At 50.9% G+C, this 21,872-nt stretch overlaps 1 protein-coding gene across 1 annotated transcript in view; it reads right to left on the reverse strand.

Moving 5' to 3' along the window:
* The window catches only part of SETD2 (SET domain containing 2, histone lysine methyltransferase), a 71,379-nt gene that overhangs the window by 2,341 nt on the left and 47,166 nt on the right, over positions 1–21,872 (reverse strand). The window contains exons 13-18 of the mRNA XM_050890954.1: positions 16,568–16,616; positions 14,284–14,464; positions 10,280–10,949; positions 9,253–9,387; positions 8,516–8,655; positions 5,854–5,965 (exon numbers count right to left, since the gene is read on the reverse strand). Of these exons, the coding sequence (XP_050746911.1) occupies positions 5,854–5,965; positions 8,516–8,655; positions 9,253–9,387; positions 10,280–10,949; positions 14,284–14,464; positions 16,568–16,616 (1,287 nt within the window). The remainder of the gene's footprint in view (positions 1–5,853; positions 5,966–8,515; positions 8,656–9,252; positions 9,388–10,279; positions 10,950–14,283; positions 14,465–16,567; positions 16,617–21,872) is intronic.

The following is a 21,872-nucleotide window of genomic DNA, read 5'->3' on the forward strand; positions in this document are numbered from 1 at the left end:
TCACCCCAATCCCAGGCATGGTTCCCAGCCCGGTCCCGGTGCGCTCCCCAGCCCAATCCTGGCAGTCCTGGTGAGCTTCCCAGCCCAGTCCCAGTGTGCTCCCCAACCCATTCCCAACACCCTTCCCAGCCCGGTCCTGGTGCACTTCCTAGCCCAATGCTGGCACACTTCCCAGCCTGATCCAGGCATGCTTCCCAGCCCAGTCCCGGTGCACTCCCCAGCCCGATGCCAGCACGCTTCCCAGCCCGATCCTGGCGCGATCTCCATCCCAGTGCCGGCACACTTCCCGACCTGATCCCGCCACACTCCCCAACCCAGTCCCGGCACGCTTCCCGGTGCGCTCCAGCCCTGCTGCTGGGCTGGGAGCACAGCCCCCGGGGCTGCTCCTCGCTCTTGTTTTCTTGGGGGAAAAAAAGCTGGAAAAAGGGCACGAGGTGGTGCTGGGGGAGTCGGGCTGGTTTGGGGGGGGGGCGAGCGCTGCGGTGGGGGCTGTTCTCTTTAGCTGGAGGCGAGGGAGAAGGAAAGCAGCTCAGCATCCCCCTCCCCATTTATTTCACGCATGTTAAAGCCTAATTGCCGGCACAGCGATGATTTGCAGGGATGAATCCAGCACGGCCGACCGGGGGGGGACGCTGTCCTAACCCCGCTCCGGGGGCTGTTTGAGCAACGCTCATTTATTCAGCTCGTTAATCAAAGCCAAGTGCTCGGTGGCAGCTATCGGTTGCGACAGAACCGTCCCTGCCGAAGAGGCGCGCCCGGCGCGCCGGCACACCGTCGGCCCTCGTGCCGAAAGCGCTGCGAGGGCTGGGACCCCACTGGCGAGCATTTACAGAAGCTCATCTTTAGCTATAGGCGGTCACGGAAGGATAAAGTGAATTTTATAGGAATTTCTGGCTGTTCCCCCGATTACTGATCCCACAGAACACAAGCACCGGCTGATTTAGTTTGCTGCCCGTATTAACGGAGTAGAAACTGCACTGGCTGCATCCCGCCGAGCAGCCCTTCGCTGCCAGCTCAACGCCCACCTCCCCACATCCCTGCGGGCTTTGCCTGCCGAGCCCCGCGACCTCCTCGGAGTCTTAAAAAAACCGAAAAGCAGCATCTCTCCTCCGGCGCTGGTTTTCGGGAGAGGTGTGGGTACCGTGGGTTATCAGGACTTGGATTTTAAGGACGGAGAGAGCTAAAGGGCTTGTTAAAGGCTTGCAAAGCCAGGGGAGATTTGCCTGCTCCTTCTGCTCTTTGAAGGTGTCCTGCTATTTCTTTTAATTAAAAAAACCCAATTTTTTCAAGTATATAACACTGAAAAAAGCAGGAGCCGTCCCATTCCTTTCAAACCCCAAAGACGCGCCTGGCTGAGGCCGGAGGGCAGAGCTGCAAAGTCCCGTAAGCAAACCGACGTGGGGCTTAAATCAACCCTTGCCGGGGAAGTTTTATTGCCCAGGGCTGTCCCCAGCGAGCGCTGGTGTGTCTCTGGGCTGGCCGCACATCAAAGCTCGCCGCTCCCTGCCCGCGGCTCGGGTACCGACATCAAAAGGCCGGTGATGGGGAGCAGATGGCTCCCTGCCGGCTCCCGGCGCGGCACCGGCACGGTGGCGTCACCAAGCCCTGCCACCTTCCATCAACCAAGCCCTTCTCCATCACCATCGCCCCGGCATCTCCAGCACACCTCAATTTCTCTTAATTCCCCGAGCTAGCAGAAGGAAGGAGTTATTTCAGTTTGGTAACGACGGGATTTTAATTTAGCCCTCAAAGGATGTTATAAATTCTCAGCGCTAATTAGCTGGCTTAAGTAGAGCCGGAGGATGGGTTTGGAGGAGCTTGCAGGGAAGCGCTGCAAACGCCAAATAAAGACGCCTGTAAATAAATGCGTAAAGAAAGTAAATGCAAAAATAAAGCCTGGCTTGGTTGCAGTAAGCCTGGGACTAAATGCTCCTGGGATTTTGAGCCGTGGAAAGGCTCCATCGCTTTCCACCACGACTGCGGGAGCCACTCGGGCTGCAGGGGGGACCTGGAAGGGGAAAAGGGCACTTTTTGGGGACCGGAGCAGGGAGGAGAAGCCAAACCCCGGCTGACCACCAAGCCCGATGGATGGGAAAGCCGTGAGCCGAAGCACGGCCGCAATCGCTGCCCCGGCGCAGGCAGCGCTGCCTACAGCAGGCAGCCAGCAGGGTCTGGCAGCTCATGCGAAATCCTGCTCCCCTTGGACCGGAGCATGCGGGATGAGGGGAAAAACCAGTGCCAAAATTTGTAGGGGAAGATGAGGAGGAGAAAGACAAACTATTTCTAAGCTACTACTTGTGGAAAGGTGCTCATTTCTCCTTATGCTAAAATTAATCTTTATTTTAACATGAAAACCTCCTTATCAAAGGGCTTTAGCCTGCTTTGACGTGACCGCAGCGCTTCCCTCATAGCCCCTCCAAAGCGCTTCCGTAATCCAAAGCCGTGCCGCCCGCCAGGAAAACTCTAACACAGGAAAAGACCCTAAAAAAAGGAGCATTTTGGTGGCGTTCGCATTTATCAGTCTCGCTGCTTTATGCAAAAACCCTCCGGAAGAGAGGTGGGGATGGAGAGGTGGGCAAAGATGCTGTTAGGGGAAAACCAGTTTGGGATGGGTTGATGGTGGGAGAGGAGCAAGAAGCCAAATGTGCTGGGAAATTCGGAGGAGCCTTTGCATGATGCTCTTCTCCGGCAGCATGGGATCTGCTCTGCTGATGCCGACCTTTCCGTGCTCTCCGGGGAGGAGGAGTACCAACGAGCAGAGACACAAACACATCCGTGCAATAAATCCGGGCTTTTTCCATCTTAAAAGGATGCAAAAACTCAGGCATCCAGCCCTGTGTCATTGCCAGCGCTCCGCCGGGCCGCCCTCTCATGACACCCCTTTTCCCAAGGGAAAAAGCAGGTTTTAAAACGTGCTTTAAAAGGGAAAACGCGAGCGTGGCTTCGCGCGCCTCTTGTGCCTTTCCATCAAAATCACTACACCGGCGCGCGAGCCCCAGGCGAGCTCACCCCTTGCTGACACCAGCCGTGGCGACGCTGGCCACGCCGGGGCTTTGAGGGTATCAAGAAGGGAGCAGATGACGCTCAGAAGTGCATGGAACACGCTCCGGAGGAAATAAAATACCCCGGTCGCCACCATCGCATGTGCTTCGTCGGGGCGAGCGGTGCCCCGCGGCCGGGGGACATCAGGAATAGCAGCAGCAGCTGTCGGATGGCCGGAGCCGCGATGCCGGTGGGTTTAATCCCTCTTGGAAAAGGTGTAGGGTGGGGAGGAGGAGGGTAAAAAAAAAAAAAAAATCCAAGGAATGTGGTTATAATTTCAGGGTGGAAGCATCGTTACGGAGGCGGCGGCGAACGAGCTATGACCACGGGGGAATTCAACGTTATTTCCGTGACTGGGAAAAACCCCAACCTTCAGGCGATCCGGGCCGAGAAGAAAAAGGTTTAAAGCTCTAAAGTGAGTAAGAACCACATCGCCGTAAGGTCAGCCAAAGCTGCGCGGCCGGTGTTAATTTAGGAACGAGGTATTGACGGCTTCAGAGAAGTTTTGCACCTGAAAACAGGGATTTTGGGGGTCGAGTGAGCAGCGAAAACTCCTGGCAGAAGCAGCCAGCTCAGGTCTGCCCCGAGGTGAAGCCCTTTGAGCATCGCACCGCCCCGGTCCTCAGCACCCTTTTTTATCCCCAAGGTTTTGAATCTGGCATGTTAAACGCCTGCCCGCGTTTGCAGAAGCATCTTTCCTTGCTGCTCCCTCTGCAGTCGCAGGCACCGCCGAGACCCTCAAAAGTCCGTAGGAAAAAGACTCCCAAGCTGCAAAGGACCAGCACAACTGTATTTTCTCGCTCAGAAGAGCCCAACCTTCTTCTCACTGCTCTGTTCTCATCAAAGAGATGTCCCCCGATATCTCCAGGCTGGTCGATACCATTCAGCTCTAGCGCGTACACCTAGAGCAGCAAATCCCTCCATGGGGATGCAGTTCACGGCTATTCCCGATTAATAAAACCTCGCCTTAGAGCCTAAAATGAAGGTCTGTTTGATAAATAGGTTCTCCCGTCTCGCTTTGCATGCCGATATCCTTCGACAGCAATTTGCGACCCGAACCCAGAAGCAAAAGGCAAGTGCAGATAAACTGGGATCGACCCGAGGCAAGCAGAGAGCAAACCCTTCCCATCGAAGCGAAACACGCTGTAGAAAACAGGCAAATTAGGAATATTTGTTGTTCTTTCTGCCCGAGTCATCTGGAGCGCTCACAAAGCTGCATGAGCTGTTTTTTAACGCTTTGCTGAGCGCAATAAAGTGAAGTATCTGCCAGAGCAGCGCAGCGCAAGGTCGCTGCACGCTACCGAACCCGAAGCTCACCTAAGGGATCCAGCAAGCCCCAGCGATCCCAGGACGCTGGCGTGTTTATGAATCCTCCCAGTGCCGTGACTATTTGCTCCTTTGCCCGCCGAGGATTCCAGAACGGCAGGGGATGCCGGCAGGGAATGCGTGATGCCGACCCAGGGACAAAAAGCCTTTAAAAGGCTTTTCTGGATTCCTCTGCAGAGGTAAAGGCTCCTCGGCCGAGCAGCGTGTGCTAGGTCTTAGTTCATTTCCTAATTAACTTTTTTACAGGGAGATAATTATTTATAAATAATGTAGTTTAAGTGAACTCGCCAGGAATCCCGGCTGAAGTACTCGGCGGCGTTACGAGGACTGGGTTAACCCTTAGGATCCTGGCAGCACACGGGAAAGGCGATGGCAGCAGAGTGGGATGTTCCTGGGCGTTGTAGGACGGACGATGCCTTCACTACCTACAGCAAAACCACTCCTGGGTATGTGGGTATCACCCGAGCATCGACAGAATTGCTCCTTGAGAGTTATAACCTGACAAACCTTTCTTTCCACGGCTCTTCTCTCTTCTTTTTAGGAAATCAGAAAGGTATACAGGGTGATTTATCTATAGAGGCTCATCAACCGCTGCTCGGACCCTCCCTGCTTTGCAAGGGCTGGCAGGGCTGGAAACCCGTGCCAACGGCAGACGCGTCCTCCACGGAGGCTCAGCCAAGTCCCCTCCCGCCACGCGCTGGGGTAGATGTGGCCGCAGAGGGACCGAATTGGAAATCAAGCCCCATTTGGAGAGCAGCTCCATCCTCGCTGGCGTTACCTTTGACAGCAGGAGCGATGGAGATGCTGCAGCACTCCCCAGGAAAGCAGAAAGGCAGCTGGTGGTGGAAGCAACGCAGAGCTCCCAGCTCCTCTGCTTCTGCACCGTTACTTTTTCCTATTTCAACGTTATCCCCCCTCCATGCCCCCTTTTTTTTGGCCAGTTATAAGGTCATCTCCGCACATGAGGTTGCAGCGACGCTTGGCATCCAGGGCAGAACATCAGCCGCCCCCCAGGGAAGTCCTGCGTTCACCCAAGCCGCGGTCGGCACAGCCCGAGAGGTGAGCAAAGGAGCTTCACCAAGCCAGCACCCAGAAGGACGAGGAGGTGAGAGCACCATGAAAATCTCTGCTCGACTGTTTGTCACCAGGGCAAAACCTGGCAGCAACCAGGGGAAGCTGCTCTTCAGCAGCTACCGGGCAGCACAGCGTATTTCATCAGGTATTTCCCAGCGGCAAGAAAAACAACTTAACTCCGTTAATCCCCTACCACTATTTTAAAGCACAAAAAACCAGTGGCCCCCATGGTCAACAGAGCCACTACGGCTTATCTCGGGTCGCTGCTGTCCCTCCGTCACCCGCCCAAGTCTGTACCGACCCCAACAACGGCCCCGGCGTTTGCTGCTCCTGCTCCACAGGACAGGATTATCCTCACAGTCTGTCCAAGAGATGTGAACGCCAAGTTTCCCTCGCTGACGCAGCGCTTACCTTCATGGGGTTTTCGTCGTACGTTGGGGTCCCGAGGTCCATTTCAGCTTCGTGTTCAAGGCTGGCGTCATCCCCTGGGCTGTCCCAGGTAGGAGGGTCCCACTGGGTTTGCCTGGAGGAAGACAGACAGACAGACAGACCACCGTCACTCTTAAAAGTAACTGGTACCTGCCTATTGATTGTCCCATCAACTGGGACCATCTGGTCTCCATCAGTCATCAAAACTCTTAACAGGGGTGTAACGCACGGCCCTGTCTTGCTATTAATGATGAGTTTGAGTAGGCTTCGAAGTTGGAGAAGGCTAAAGCCAAGCGAGAAGAACTTAAAGACCTTGGGGCAGGTACTCCTTCCCGCAGAGCAAGGGTCAGCCCTTGGCACCTCAAGCCAAGCGTTCAGCCACAGGTATCTCCTCGTGGAAAGGACAGAGAGCAAAGATCTTGAGAAAGGCCACAGGAATGAGCAGGAGCTTGAAAGGATGGATGGGCAGATGATGCGAAGCTCACCCATACGCTAGAAGGGGCTGAACGCAGGGCGAGAGCTCTTCTTGGCTCACTGCACATAGGAAGCACCATTTCTGCAGAAACATCTCAGATGAGATGGAAGAAGCCATCAGAGCCCGCTCGGGCTCGTCAGGCCAAGGAGCGAGGAAGAGCCCCACCACGCTCAAACCGGGGAAGGATGGGGAGAACTCGTCTGGATTTCCTCAAGGCGGCGAAGAGGGGAGCAGGCAGCCGTCGGCATCCAAGAGCAAATACAGGACGGCGCCGGGGAGGAAAACCACAGACCAGGGGAGGAACACAACCAGGAGAAATGGGGACCGGCAGGACAGACCGCTGTCTTTGCAAGACTAGGGCGAGTACGGGACTCTCCATCAGGCGAGAGGACTCACCTAACAGACTAAACCAGAGGGATGCAAACGACAGATCTCCAGACCTCGTTAGGTTTGGAGGTGACCTAATGCGGCAACTATTTTCCATCTCTAGACTCTGTGAAGCCAGGATGTGCACTCTTCAGCTCAATGCAAAGAAACCCTGAAAGCCTGCATCAAAAGAAGCCGCTGGTTTGAGTTTCTCGAGGTTTCTCACCTGTATCAGAAACCCTGTCCCACTTCAGGGCTTTTTACTTTTCAGGATATGCTGGGGGGAAGCATAAAAGTCTGATTTCAAGGAGCCCCCACGCGCTTCATCATGCCACTTAATTCTCCAGATACTGCTGACTATCCCTGACCTTGGACCACTATTAATTTGATTGCTAAGAAGAACGAAATATTAAAATAAGCATGAATATCAACAAGATTTCCTTTCCTCTACTGGCCTCATCCTGTTGGAAGATCTACAGTTAAAAGAAGGATTGAAAGAAATCTTCCAGCATGTGTTCCTCGAAAAAGTTCAAGATTAATTATATTCAATTAGTGGCTGCTCGTGTAGCTGCAGAAGATGCACGGAGGAGGCATTCCTCGCCAAGGGGGAAGGCTCAGTTGGGTCTCCTCATCTCATTGCAAGACTTCCGAACCACGGCACAAGTCACAAATTCCTGCTCGACTGTTTTCTTTTTCGTCCTGGGGTGTGAAGATCTCCTGCTCTGCTGTCGGTGCAACTCTTGACGTGTGAGGTAGCAGGAAGGAGTCCAAACGGGAGATTGAAAAGATCGATTGATGCAGAGAAACGTGTGCAAGTAACAATAACTGACATCAAGACAGTCAGGACACATAAGAAAATACTCAGGCTTAACCCTTTAGAGAGGTGGGTCCCCACGCAGACCTCACGCGGAGTTTGAAATTAAAAAAATCCTTTTCGGAAGACTAAAATTCATGATACTCATTTTAGATAAGTTCATAGGTATTGATCCAAAAACCTGGTACCTTCCAAAACTGATCGCAAAGGTGTGGGGAAAACACTGGGAAACTCTGTTTCTTGCTCCAGAACAGACCAAAGGTTTGAAGATGGAAAAAACGAGGGTGAGAAAACAAACCCTTTGACGCTGCACGCCACGGATCCCGGCTGATCCCTGAGCCACCAAAGACCTCCTCTTCACACGGCATGCCCACCGCAACGCTCGCACGCACATTAAAGCCTCCACAGACCGGGGTTATTTGCCTGGCACGGCTGCCAGAGCCGCACGGGTGTTTCAGAGCGCGAGGAGCAGAGAAGGTCTCTCTCTACCTGTTAATTCTGCACCGTGTGGGGCACCTCTTATTCTGGCAGAGTGACAGGAACCAAAGAAGATGTCAAAAGAACTAAATCCAACTTGACCGAGATGCTGGGGAGAAAGATGTTGCTTTGATGGGATTTTTTTTTTTTTGCAATCAGATGTCAGAAGTGGAGCTCCTCACCACCGCGTTATCACACCGGGTTACAACTCAACGCGCGGCTGGAGTCATCGTTTGCAAGGAAATCGTTTGCCATCATCACACTTCTGCTCACAGAAAACGGGGCTCTATACCCGGGCCACATTTATGGGGGTGAAGGAAAGGTTTTGAGCAATCTCAGCCTCCCACCCACTCAGCTAACGAGCAGCACCCTGCCGGATGCCTAACGAGACACCGAGGGCTGAACATCCATTTCTCTTACACCCAATTCCTTCGCTTGAGCCATCAAACTCCAACCCCGACGCAGGCATCACGCTCACCTCGTTATCAGGCTCGCCTCGTTATCACACTCACCTTGTTACCACGTGGTAGTAGTAGATCTTCCCCTCTGGATCTCGGGCTGTTTTCCAGTTGGGTGGGAGGACGATCGTTTTGGGTTTTGGAGGGGATGGCGGAGGCAAGTCCAGGAGGTTATTGGTCACCACAAGCTCTGGCTGAAAAATAGCACAAAAAGGGGTGAAGACAAAAACATGAGTGGCTGTGAGGGCGGTCAGAGCAGCCCTGACAGCTCTTTCCCCCATGACAAAGACTTTGTTGAAGGTAAAACTTAAAAACGATGTTAGTGTGGGCCCAAGAAGTAGCGAGGACAGTATCTTTCCCTAGTTCTTCATCAACTACCCCAAGCACCCACTCGACCACATGCCGAGCTTGTAATACAGCCACCTTGCCACCCGTGCTCTTAAATCCTCCGTGGTGGATGCCAAAGCCACCGTTTCTGATGGAAGGGCTTCAGCGGCGAAAGCAGGCCACGGAGCTCCCACGTGCCCACCCATACACAGCCTTCTCACATGTGCTGGCAGAAAGCCTGAACGCAACAGGATCTGGGCTCAAAAGCCCCAAAAATGTGTCTGATGCGCACATCCAGCCTGGAGAGCAGCGTTCCGAAGGGTGCCAGCATGCTGCCGCATGGGAAACTCTTCCGGCTGGTACCACCACCGCTTTCACAGCATCCAGAAGCCATGGGGAATCACGCAAACCCAAAGCAGATGTAGACGAACGCTCCCCATCCCTTCTGACCCCCCAAGCCTTACCTGCTGGATGGGCTGAGGCTGCCCGGCTGCGACGATCGTAGTTACTGCTGTCGGTGGCTGCACTATGACTCCCTGCGGATGAGCCGTGTAAATCTGTTGGCCCTGGATGTACTGGAGACCTGGCTGGGCGTAACTCTGAAACGGAGCACGAGGAATCACAAGTCAGCTTGCTTTACCAAAAAAACATTTACTGGAGGACACGGTACAGCTTCCCTTACCGGGAATCAAATAGCAGAGGCAAGAAGAGGATAACAGTCCTCGAGGACCAGCGGAAGATAACATCCAAACCACACAGCAACAACCAGTGACTGAGGTGGGGTTCAAGCAAACGATCTTCATATACGATTGGCCTATTTGCTATCCCAGGAGTCACACAATTGCCTACGTCTTGCTTTTAGGAAGAACGAGGCATTGGCAAGATGCTGAATGCCAACACCCTTGTTAACGAAGAGAAAGTAGAAGGAGACAGCACCTCAGCACGGTCATTCGGAGCTCAAGGCTGAGCCTGACGGAAAGGGACGTGTAATTCAGAGAAAACAGATAAAGAAGGTTGATCTGTTGGGGTTTTTGTTTGGTTTATGTCATACAAGAGCTGGTAGCTCCAGACCCTGCTTCCAAAAGTCAACGGAAGGCGAGCTCACACCTCCACGTTTTACTGCTTACTTGGTCAGTGACAGTGGAAGCTCCTACCCAGAAATATCTGTTCACCAGAATCAACAATCAAAAAACCAACATAACTTTTATAAACAGGTTAAAAAAAATCTCTGCAAGCTGTAAACTCCTGCTTGGCCCCAACAACTATGATACATGGTGTCTGTACACAGAAAATACCCTGCCTAAATGTGCTTTTCTCAGATTCTTGGATGGGAAGTTATCTGAGAAGTGCTACTGCAGCTTAATATTAGAGCAAAGTAGGATGCTCTAATATTAACAACGCTAGCGAAGAGTGAGCAAGTAAAGTGTACCAGGCTGGTACCCTTCGTTTTGTGGGTGTTCCGTGCCACGCTGTGTCTGAAATGGAAATTACCTGTACAATCGGTGGGGTCGTCTGCGAGTAGGGGGACGTCACACCGTAAACGGTCTGACAGGTCTGTCCTTGGTAATATATGGCTGGTTGGGACTGGGCTGGCGAGTACTGCTGTTGTACAGCTACAGTCTGCTGGCTGGAATCCCAGACCCCGTAACTCTGGCTCTGCACCGGTCCCGGCGCGGCCACGGGCAAGACGGCCACGTTGGGTTCTTGATGGACCACGGTGTCGCTTTGTGCTACATACTGCGGAGTTGTAACCTCCATCGTTGTTGCTACATGTTGGACTACTGGTACCGGCTGAGGAGTAGTTAGGCTTGGTTCCACCGTGTGCCCAACCAAAGTCTGGGGGTGCTCGTATGCCGCCGGCGAGCACATCGAATCCATGGTGGGCGTGGGCAGCAGCACCTTGCCAGCGTTGGGGTTGCTGGGGTCTACGTAGGCTTGCATGGGGTAGCCAGGCGGGTAGCCGATAAAGCTGTGGTGGGGCGTGCCGTAGCCCATGGAGTCGTAGGGCAGGGGGGACGTCATCCCCAGGTTTTGCAGTTGCTGTTTCTGGGCTTCCCGCTGGGCGACCTCCTGCTCGAACAGCTTCCTGCGCTCCTCTGTGGACAGCTTGTTGCGATCCTTAAGCCGGACTTTCTTCTTTGAAGACGCTGGTGTGTCATACCTGGGAAAGAAAAGAAAAGGTTTTGTGAGATCTCAGAAACCCGCAGGTCCAGGGCAGCAGCAGCAAAAGGACCACCACCGACAGCACGCAGACCTGGGGGGGCCCAAATGCCCAACGGCAGCATCAATTCCTAAAAACGTTCATTTGTTTTCAAGCTGCTTGACCAATCGTGGCAACTCAGAGAGAGGAGAAACGCCCGCCGGTCCTGCTCGTCCACAAGCAAGGAGCCAGGGCGGAGGATGAACTAAGTGGTCCCACTGGATTTACCAACTTCAGTTCGGTGCTGAAGCTAACAGAGATGCAAAGATGCAGCAGAAGTAGTCCAGAGGACCTGCTAGGCAGCACCGAGATACCCGGAGAGGGGAGGCAACATCTCCAGGGCCAACAGGAAACCCGAGGAAAGGGCAGAATAAGCAGGGTGTCCCCCGAACAGGCCGAGTACCCGTGCTGGAGACCCTCTGCCATGGTTTCCCAAACCAGGACCAGTGAAGATGGGTTTTGGAAGAGGCTCTCCAAAGAGAAGGCGCAGCTCACACCGCAGCGTCTTCACCCCCGAAGACCAGGGCAGCTCAGCGATGGGGAAAGCACCCCATCTTTCTTGTTTAAGGACCCCCCCCGTGTTGGCGGAGCTGCAGACGCTGTGCGTTTGCAGACATGACAAAGAACAAGGGAATTACAAACAGCACGTTTCTGTTTAGAGTCATGCTATTTACTAGACCACAGATTCAGCTTAAAAAATAATAAAGTGGGGATAGATTTTTTTAATTCTTTTTTTACAAATAAGAATTTTCATCCCGAGACGCAGAGCAGCTGGAGGGATTTTTCCAAGGAGTTAAAGAAGAGAGAAAAAAAAAAAAAAAGCCTAAGGACTTTGATCAGACCTCAACCATGGAAAATTTCAGATCAAAGGTGGATATTTTGAGAAGTTATGAGTGTGGTAAAAGAGGGATTACAAGCAAAAATGCTTTGCAGCCCTAATATAATGGATTCTACAAAGCATCCAGTATATTCTCTATATACTCACTTCATGTTCATGCATCCCATTTACATATCAAAAGCACATTGCTACCAACAGATACGCTTAAGATGTTCCCTCACATTCCCAGAGTGGCTGCAAGGATCTGTTAATGTGAACCTCATTGACGTGAAGAGTTCGATTTCAATAATTAAAGTCTTTCTTGGCACTGCCTGGGAGAGTTTACACGAAAGGCAGCCGGCGTGAAGGGACGGGCAGAAGAGAACTGAGGGTTTAGCGTAGAGCAAGCCAGCGATGCTCTTCTGTTTGCTCTGCTCCTCTCTCCACCTATTTTATTATTTTGTCTTATTAAATCTTTCATATAACAAAGGGGGACAGTCAGAGCGGGGAGAGCATCCCCAGAGAAGGATGCCAGCACCCCGGTCCTTCTCCCGGCCACGCAGCGACAAGGATGCAGCTGCAGGAGGGAAGAGCCAGAGCAGGCGACTCCTCGCCCGCGAAAGAGTTTGTTCTATTTAAAACAACACAAAAAAATACACTATTTATTCTGCCCTTCTTCATCTCTCTTGACAAACCACCGTTACTCAGCTTCACTTCTACCCCCAGACCTCAGTGATGTTTCCATCCTCCAAATGGCTAATTACAGTAGTATAGATTTACATTACAGTATTATAGCTTTACGTCTTATTTTTTTATCCAGATGTTTTAAAGTTTCCCAGCACAGCTCAATACGAGGACAAAAGTTTCCTCGCCTGGCTGACTCACCACCCATTGTTCCCTAATTACTAAGTGGCTTTAGATCCTATTTAAAAGGGACAACAGAAAACTGACTTCTTTAAAGTAAATTCCTCGGTATTCTTACTGCCTTTAACATGATCTGAAGTCTCCCTGAAATGCAAGACCTGTAATATTTTCCTTCTCCTAATTAAGAAGCAACTTTTCAAGGGAGGAAAACGAGCATCTGGTAGCAAGCAGCCGCCGATTCACGCGCTGCCTTGGACCAGCCCTGCCACCACCGTCACCTCTATCGCTCCTCCGGCCCCAGGAGGGTTTGGCTGTGCCCGGCCACACGCTTGCGGGGAATAACCCTGGGAGCTGGCGCAGGCTCGGGCGCTCTGAAAGCGATGGTCTGAATCTATAGGCAAAGGAAAAGGCAGCTTTGGGCGGCTGCCAGGGTCATTGGACAGATCTGATTCTCATTTAACATCTGGGAGAACAACTAATCATTAAAAATATTTTCTCTTTCTGGTTGTTCCTTGAACTGGCCAACTCATCAAGACAAAAGACGTCTACGTTTCAGTTATCTAGCCCTTATCTTTACTCCTCTAAACACCCATCCCACCAGGCCTGGTCAGCAGAAGTATGTCATGTGGAAGGGCACAACTCACGCTAGTGCAACACGGATCGGCTGCTTTTATTTTCTACTTTATCTTCAGCATCCGTGCGCACTGTAATTTAAAGTATTTTGTTCTTTCACTGCAGCTTATAGACTTCCTGCGTTGTTTCCCTAGACAATCTGTGTTGAAAAATGCTTTTTTTAATAAGATGTAAGTAAACTTGAAGTCCCCGCTCTCCCTTGTACCCATCACTTTCTAAACGTACGCAGGGTAGGTGGGAATCCATCGGGCAACGGAGCGCCCACAAAAAAGAAACACAAAGTAAAATCACCGCAAGGTCTTTAAAACTTAAGAGACTCCTTCTCAGCCAAGGCAGCGTGGTGCCGCCATTCCCAGGGGAAGGAAGGCAGGAGACATGGCACCAGCTTGGTGGGGTCATATCTACCTGGACCGCTTTCCTTGCGCTCAACGGTTTTGGGGGATATTCACTTGGTCAAGGAAGTTGTTTTGTGTTAGAAATCCTGTTTGGCGCGGGTACTGCTGCTAGCTCTTGTACAGGCACGGGCTTGCTCTAAGTTTAAGTTTAGAACAATCCCCAAGCACACCGGGGAAAGGTGGAGTAGAAAAAGGGAATGGGTTTTGAAGGACTCGGAAGACCTCGTTGCATTAGGAGGGCTACATCCCTAATTTCTGTGCGAGAGCTGGATATAGCTTCCCTCGTCATCCATCTAATTCCCAAAAAGTGCCTGAAGACAAAGGTGTAGGTTATCTGAAGACGAAGGTGTAGGTTATCCGAGAGGAGAGGCCACCCAACGCCAAGGAATCACCCAACTCTGGCCAGGGAACACATCTCACCATGCACACGGGATTCCTCCAGGAGAAAATTTCCTTCCCCATCCCTGGGTGTTTTCAAAGATCATCAGGACCATTTTTCCCAGGGTTTCTACCCAGGACTACCGCAGATCCGACGCTCCCAGCCCAGCAGTCAGATCCTCAGCCCTGCCACCACCAGACAACTTGCCTGTCCTCCGGCCTCTTCGTTCCTCGCTCGTACGCCGAGGACGGAGGGGACAACGAGTCTCTCCGTCTCTTCTTCTCTTTACTCTGGCTCTGCCTCTCGGGATCCCGCTCTCTGCTCAGGATGGGGTTCTTTGGAGTAGGAGTCTGATCCCTGTGGCCGGCTGTCTCTCTCCCACGGTCGGCTGTTTGGGAAAACGGGTAAAAGGGAGAGAATTTTTGTAATTCAGCGTTATTTCTAGCTCTCCCCTCCTGCAGTTTCAGTAGCTTCTGCTAATCACCACAGTCTTCATTCAAACAAATTATAGGTTGACCTGTATCAGCCTCAGGGCTACAGGATGGTTAAAAAAAGACCCATAAAATAAACCAAAACAAAACTTGTATTTTAAATCCTATTTTTAGATACTTCTCCCACATCTGAGCTGGTACCTACTGGACGAAAAGGCCTCACTCTTTTTTTTCAGATCCCGCCAGTGTCCCCTCCTCCCATTCTTCCAGCAGGAAACTTATTTCAGAGTGGGAAAACAGCAGCTCCAGCTCTCAGCATACATCTTCTGAAGGGGCTTTTATGCCTGAAAAACTTAACTACGAACCAAGCCCATCCCAAAAGGGCCTTGCCACTGACACGGAGCCTGTGCCGAAAGCCGCTGCCTCTGGCTGGACCTCGAGAAGTGCAGCTGGAGAGGAGGAAACCGGTGTGTGGCCAAGGTCATGCCACCGTAATGTCGTCCTGCCTTCACCCAGGCAGCGCATTGCTGCCCGCTGGTATCCGTTGGGATGTATTTTGGCACCACGTGCTCTTATATATATATACGTGTCTGCCCGCAAGCAGGGCAGGCGCCTTGCCGCCTGCAAGCCCAGCCCAGAAGCCATTTCACGGCAGCTAACGAGTTTTCAGATCAATCCCAAATCCCAAACGCTCCCTTGTGCTCTCCTGGCCTCTGAGGCCATTCTAGGAGAGGGGAAAGAAGGAGCGGAAAAGGGAGAGAAATTTGTGGCCACCCACCAACGCCCGGAAGGTGATTTTATTCACGCTTGGCTCTGGCAAGTTTTGCTACAGAAAAACCACTTCCCGCAGCATCTGCATTCAGCGCGCCCCTTATTTCACCTTGTCTCCAACAACACGCTGATGTTCCTTGGGTAAATTAACATTATTTATTATAATGGCTAAATTTATTATATTAATTTACCCAAGGAGGTAAATTAACAAGAGCAAGGATGCCCTAAGGATGCTCCGAATTTAAAAGAAAACCCCGTAATACGACAGGATGGAGACTCCTGCTTTACATCTCAGGGGAAGGCAGAGGGGAATTTATCGCCGTGGCAGGGATGCACCTGTAAAACCATGTGAAAACAGCGAGCAGGTGATGTGGCTAAAGCGGACTTGGCAGCTGGGATATAAGCCATTCCGGGGGCGCCCACGTCGGCGTTCTGCATCGGATCAGGAGCACGCAGAGCCCCTGCTTCCCACCCTTTAGTCTGCACTGCTGGTCTCGGAGCAAGCAAACCTGGATTCATTTAGCAGGAAACTCAAAACCACGTTCCAGCCGCAAACACGCACCGGGGTCCACGGGGCCAGACACCAGCCAGGCTGTAAAACCCCCTGAAATGTGCCCACCGTGGATATCGGGGTCTCAAGAGGCAACCGTAGCCCTCTGGGGACCCACTCGTGGGGTCTGTGCTGGTGGTTAACCCCGCGTGGCCAGGCTGCGGTGATGCAGAGGTAGAGAAAGCCGGGCTGGGAAGCACTGCCCAGGCTGCAGAGGTGATTTACACGGGTCCTAACCATGCCATTGGGGAGGAGAAGAGGTTTTAAGGTTGTTCAACGGGTGGAAGTGGAGGCCAGGACCGTGGGACGGGACCCAAACTCGAGGGCTGACGAGAGCATCCCGTACGCAGCAAAGAGGAACGGTGCCATACTGTGCATCGCACCCCGAGCACCCATTTAAAGCCGGCTCTTCTCTCCATACTGGTAAATCCTACCTCCCTTACCGGGAGCTGCTCATCCATCAGCTATATTGTCATATGCTGGATTCACGACTAGGATACTGGACCCAGCACCTCAGCTGAAGCTCTTGCAGGTACAGCTGGACCAAGGGGGTAAAAAACCCATCCCACGCTCCCACCGGAGATACAATAAAACATTTTTCTTCACCCACTGCTTGAATATCTTCCCTGTTTTCAATTATTAGGAACACTGAGCTACGAAGGCAGAACGTCACCTGACATCACATACTGAGAAAATTTCGTAGGAGCATAGTGATACTTGGGAAGACGTGAGTACGTACCACTGTTCTCCTTTTCTGCTTGACTCTTCTTCGGGATCCGGTACACCTCCTGCAAAGCAAGCGACAAGCAGGGTCAGAGTTTCAGCTACTCACAAGAACAACCCCAATATCTACGGGGCTGCAAGAATCATAACACGGCACTAATAATTTAACAATTCGATCATAATTTTAAAACAAACAAACAGAAAGTGTCTCTTGAAGGCAAGTTCTGGTTTTAGGCAAATTATTGTGGTGCTTTCTATATATTGCCTCTGATCAGCATTTCATGTTTGATGAGTTTAGGCGGCTTTTGGGGCCAAGTGCTACAGGCAGTGCTGCAGGACCTAAGCTGGCCATCCCGCCCACGTGCTACGAGCACCCGAACTTGCAGCTTTGCCGGAATAGCGAATAAATGATTTTTGCAATTAAACCAGCTGCCCTCCAGGTGCAAGATTGTGCTTTTCTACCTCTTATTTTGTCAGCCCTGGTGTTCCCCCAGTGACCACAGCCAGCACAGATCCCAGGTGAGTCTCGGTTTGTCGGAGCGTCTAAGGCCACCCATCCCTGCCCTGGCAAACAAAGCTGAACACGGGCATCTGACCTGTCCTCTAACGACACCGCGGTGACGTCCCTGTCTACCACCAGTGCCTGAAGACCTCTCGTTGTACCTGTCCTGGTCTTCAAGGCAGTTTTAGGTAGTCCTGCGAGTACCAGGGAGTTGGACTTGATAATCCTTATAGGTTCTTCCCACTTGAGATATTCTATGCTTCTGTGATTCTACGACAGCCGTGGTTTCACCACATTGGAGAAACAGAGACGGGGTCCACCACGTTTCCCATGATGTTCCCCAGATCCAACGCTTGACGTTGGAGCACTCCGAGAGAAATGAGCAGGAGGCCATCTCCCAGGTCTGAGTAAACCCCTTCGACCAAGCACCTACTGAAGGCTGCTGAGATCAGCTACCAACACCCACCACCCCTTCTCCTACGGCAGCCAACTCCGCACCCCGCTGCTTATCCAGCTCTGGGGTCCTCAGTACAAGAAGGACGTGGACCTGTTGTAGTGGGTCCAGAGGAGGTCACGAAGATGATCCGAGGGCTGGAGCACCTCCCTGATGAGGAAAGGCTGAGAGAGTTGGGGCTGTTCAGCCTGGAGAAGAGAAGGCTCCGGGGAGACCTTATTGCGGCCTGCCAGTACTTAAAGGGGGCTTATAAGAAAGATGGGGACAGACTTTTTAGCAGGGCCTGTAGCAATAGGACAAGGGGTAATGGTTTTAAACTGAAAGAGGGGAGATTCAGACTAGATAGAAGGAAGACATTGTTTATGCTGAGGGTGGTGAAACACTGGCACAGGTTGCCCAGAGAGGTGGCAGATGCCCCATCCCTGGAAACATTCCAGGTCAGGCTGGCCGGGGCTCTGAGCAACCTGATCGAGTTGAAGATGTCCCTGCTCATGCAGGGGGTTGGACTAGATGGCCTTTAAAGGTCCCTTCCACCCAAACCTTTCTATGATTCTTATTTATATCAAGCTGTATCACCCAGCTGAGCATCAGGCACGGGGACAGCCCCTGGAAGAAGCATCATGTTCCAGATAACCTGCAACTACCAAAGAAACTCACTTTTCCCACGCATTAAGCAGCCCCCCTGTGCCCAGCGGCTTTTTATATCCACGTTTTGGCTAAGAAAAATATATTTCTATTTTTTTTTATTTATATATATATATACACACACACAGACACACACACATATATATATAAGAAAAATATATTCTGAGCCTCACGTTTCAGCCTAAGAAAACATATTTTCCTTTGGTGAAATAAATGAAAGCATAAGAAACCCTGTTGTGGTCTGTTCACAAGACAAAACCACTTCAAAAGGGCTGCTGAAGGTTAAAAAAAAAGTTATTTTGGCCAAGATTTTAGTTTTTTTTTAAATATTTTTGCTTTTCCGTGGAGCCTGAACACAACGCAGCAAACACGTGCAGTTTGAAGCATCTGCAAATACGCTATCATGTGTGCTGCGACCTCTTCCAGCGCTCAGAGGCACTAGGAGTCTGTAAATACGCCCTTTTTTAACTGTTCTTATTTATTTACACATTTGCTATGGATCAAAAGAGGCAGGAGTAGGAAAACCAGATCAGGAGAGTCCAGAGCAGAGGTGCGGATGCAGAAGCATTGCTATTGCTCCTCTTTCCCTGCAAACCCTTTTCTTTCTGCAGCCCGGGCGTGCTGCCTGTGCCCATCCAGCTCAACCCAAGCCATGCCAAGCTGGGGAACCCCCCCCGACCACGGGGCAGCAGATCCACAGGGATCGGGGCAGGGAGGAGGACGTGTTGAGACCACAGCCACCGCCCACGTGCTCTTCATGCCGTAGGGTACCAAGGGCTCAAAGCAAAGCAGGTTATGATGCACACCCTATACACTTCTGCATCTTCAAGACCCCCAAGCCCAGCCCTTGCTGTGCCACCAAGCTCCAGCCTGGTTTTGGTCCCCTTCATGCCCTATTCCCACGAGGGAATTCGCCGTTAAACACACTCAGGCTGTTACTCATCGCTTGTAGCATTTTTGCCCTTCTAATATCCAAACGCTAGCACAACTCCTTGGACTAAGTCACGTATTGCAAAGAAACCCATGTTTCTTGTGTCTCTATTTCAAGGCAGGTTGTGGTTCAGAAGCCTGAGCAGCACCCAGCTTAGCTCCAAGCCTGCTGGCAGAATAAATTGGGGGCAGGACATTTCTGCTGACCTGTGGGGCTTACAGTACGCCGCTGCTTTTTTAACTAGGTTTTGTGTGCCTTGCAAGGGTCTTTAGGGCATCCTCTGATCACCTCCTTTAATTATCCCATCTGATCTTTAAGTGTATTGCATTGAAACCCTCCTGCGTTTACTTTCCATCATTATTATTTGCAGTAACGACCTCTCAGCTGCACCCGCACAGCCCCTTGCCCGCACCGCTGTCCCCCAAGATTTCTGCCCATGCTGGGTCGGTCCCCAAATGCCACCGACTCAGTCACCTACGCTGGCCTCCCGGGAGAAAGCAGGACCTTAGCCCAGGACGATGCGGGGGTTGCAGCCACAGCAATGTCAGAGATTGCTGAAGAAAAGGCGCTGCTTTGCAATGGGAAATTACAAGAGATGTTATAGCACTTTTAATTATTTATTGCTTTTCTGACCCGCCGGCAGCCCAGGGGTTATGCCTCTTGCTCCGTGCCTCGTTTGCAACTCCAGGCAGAAACGGCACCGCAGGAAGAGAGGGGAGAAGAGGAGCCTCAAAGAAAACAAGCGCAGAAGAGTGCGTTTTGCTAATACGATAGGTAATCCTTTGCAATTTGAAGTTATTTGAGCCAGAAACCACTTCTCATACATATATGGGTGGCACACTACATGTTGCTGAACCCCAAAAGCCACGTGAGTGGGAATAACTCATCAATACCGTCCCATTAACTTAATAAAATGGGACAGGACTTGGGAATGAAGATTAAAACTTCCCTAGGGTCCTGGTCTTGCAAATGCTGGGACTGGGACTGCCGCGGTTTAGCACCGCATCCTTGTTAAACACCACTGGATTATGCAGCAACAATTATTTCGATGTCATGTTAAGCAACCGCGTATCACTACAGATTACAAAACGAGTTTCATTAGCGCCACTGTGTTTTTCAATTGTGTTTTTAATTGCAATATCCTGACACTCAAAGCGATAAAATGACATTTTATCGTACTGATCCTACAGCGTGTAGAATGTATTGACACATTTTACAGCATTAATGACTGTCCGAGTTCTGGTAGCTTGGAAGAAAAGGCTCATTTTCTTTTAATTCCAGTCTGTATCAAGCCCTTGCGCCATTCCCTTCCTGAAGTAATATAGTAGTTCACAAGAACACCCAGTTATTTGAAGCAGAATGTGATGAACCAGCTATTTTCTGGCTGAATATGACCCATATGGTCAAGCGAAAGGAATTAAGACCAAAGAAACCAACTATGAAAAATCAGAGAGAGAAAATCCGGAGCATCCCTGATGGAGGCTGCAGCTGCATCCCCAAAAAAAGATGATTAATTCATAAAAGATATACTTGGCGCTATACAAAGAAGCTGTTCTGGTGGAGTGTGCTGAGATCCCAGCTTTCCCAGGGCAGGATTTGTGCCTCCCTACGACAGGAGATGGAGCAAAGCCAAAACCTCGGCAAAGCCACCTCCCCAAGTCCATGACCATCAGAGCCTCCGAACGGCGTTAATTCTTAATACTCGATGCAATGCCAGATGCACTGATCGTACCTTGATGCCTCGGGGGGAAAACACTGGGGACCTTCCCTAGAGTGCTAAAATATCCTTTAATTTAGGGCATGGATGAGGCAGAGGGGAGAAAAAGATGCATAAAACTGTTACTGGGGGAATGAAAGCTGCTTCTAGTTGGGTATTTAAAGCTTCCCTATGCTCAGAAATATGAAGCTTTACCTCAACTTGATTCTCAACCTTATGTAGTGTTCATTTGCTAAATAAAATGCCACTTGATTTTTTTTAAAGCTGGTTGGAAATTAATTGACCGGTGTCTCCACTGGGCTGCCCGGTTGCACCAGATTGCATCACCCGTTAGCAATGTGCCCACCTCCAGCACTGGATTTAACGAGAGAGCCCAGGTTTGAGAATCCCACTTTTATTGTGTTAGGAAAAAAAACATGTGCCCCGTGGGCTACGAAAATATATTTTCCTTTGGTGAAATAAATGAAGGTATAAGGAACCCTGTTGTGGTCTGTTCACAAGACAAAACCACTTCAAAAGTGCTGCTGAAGGTTTAAAAAAAAAGTGATTTTGGCCAAGATTTTTATTTTTTTAAATACTTACTTTGCTTTTCTGCGGAGCCTGAACACAACGCAGCAAACACATGCAGTTTGAAGTGTCTGCAAATATGTATGCCATGCTGAGAGGCATTAAGAGTCTGTAAATACGCCCTTTGTTAATTGTTCTTATTTATTTACACGTTTGCTATGGATCAAAAGACCCCAAATCCAGTGCGTTTTTAACTAAATGCAAAGAAACGAGGCAGCAGCTCACTGTTTGGGGTGGGGAGGGATGCAGAAGGAGCCAGCTGGGATAATAAAGCTATTTAATATATATAGTTATATATATTATATAATGCTATTTACTCGCTGTCCAGCGGCAGGGATGATTTTGCCTCTTACTGCCTCATGCGGGAAGGAGCGGACCACGAGGGCAGCTTCTGCAGACCCAAAAGCCCCCACCAGCAACAGGTTTTCTCTATTTATTTTCTCTCTCTCACATCACCCCTCCCCAAAAAGTTCATTCTCAGACACAGCACAGAGCGGCCAAAAAA

Source organism: Gymnogyps californianus, chromosome 2, assembly GCF_018139145.2.
Source record: "Gymnogyps californianus isolate 813 chromosome 2, ASM1813914v2, whole genome shotgun sequence".
NCBI lineage: Eukaryota > Metazoa > Chordata > Aves > Accipitriformes > Cathartidae > Gymnogyps > Gymnogyps californianus.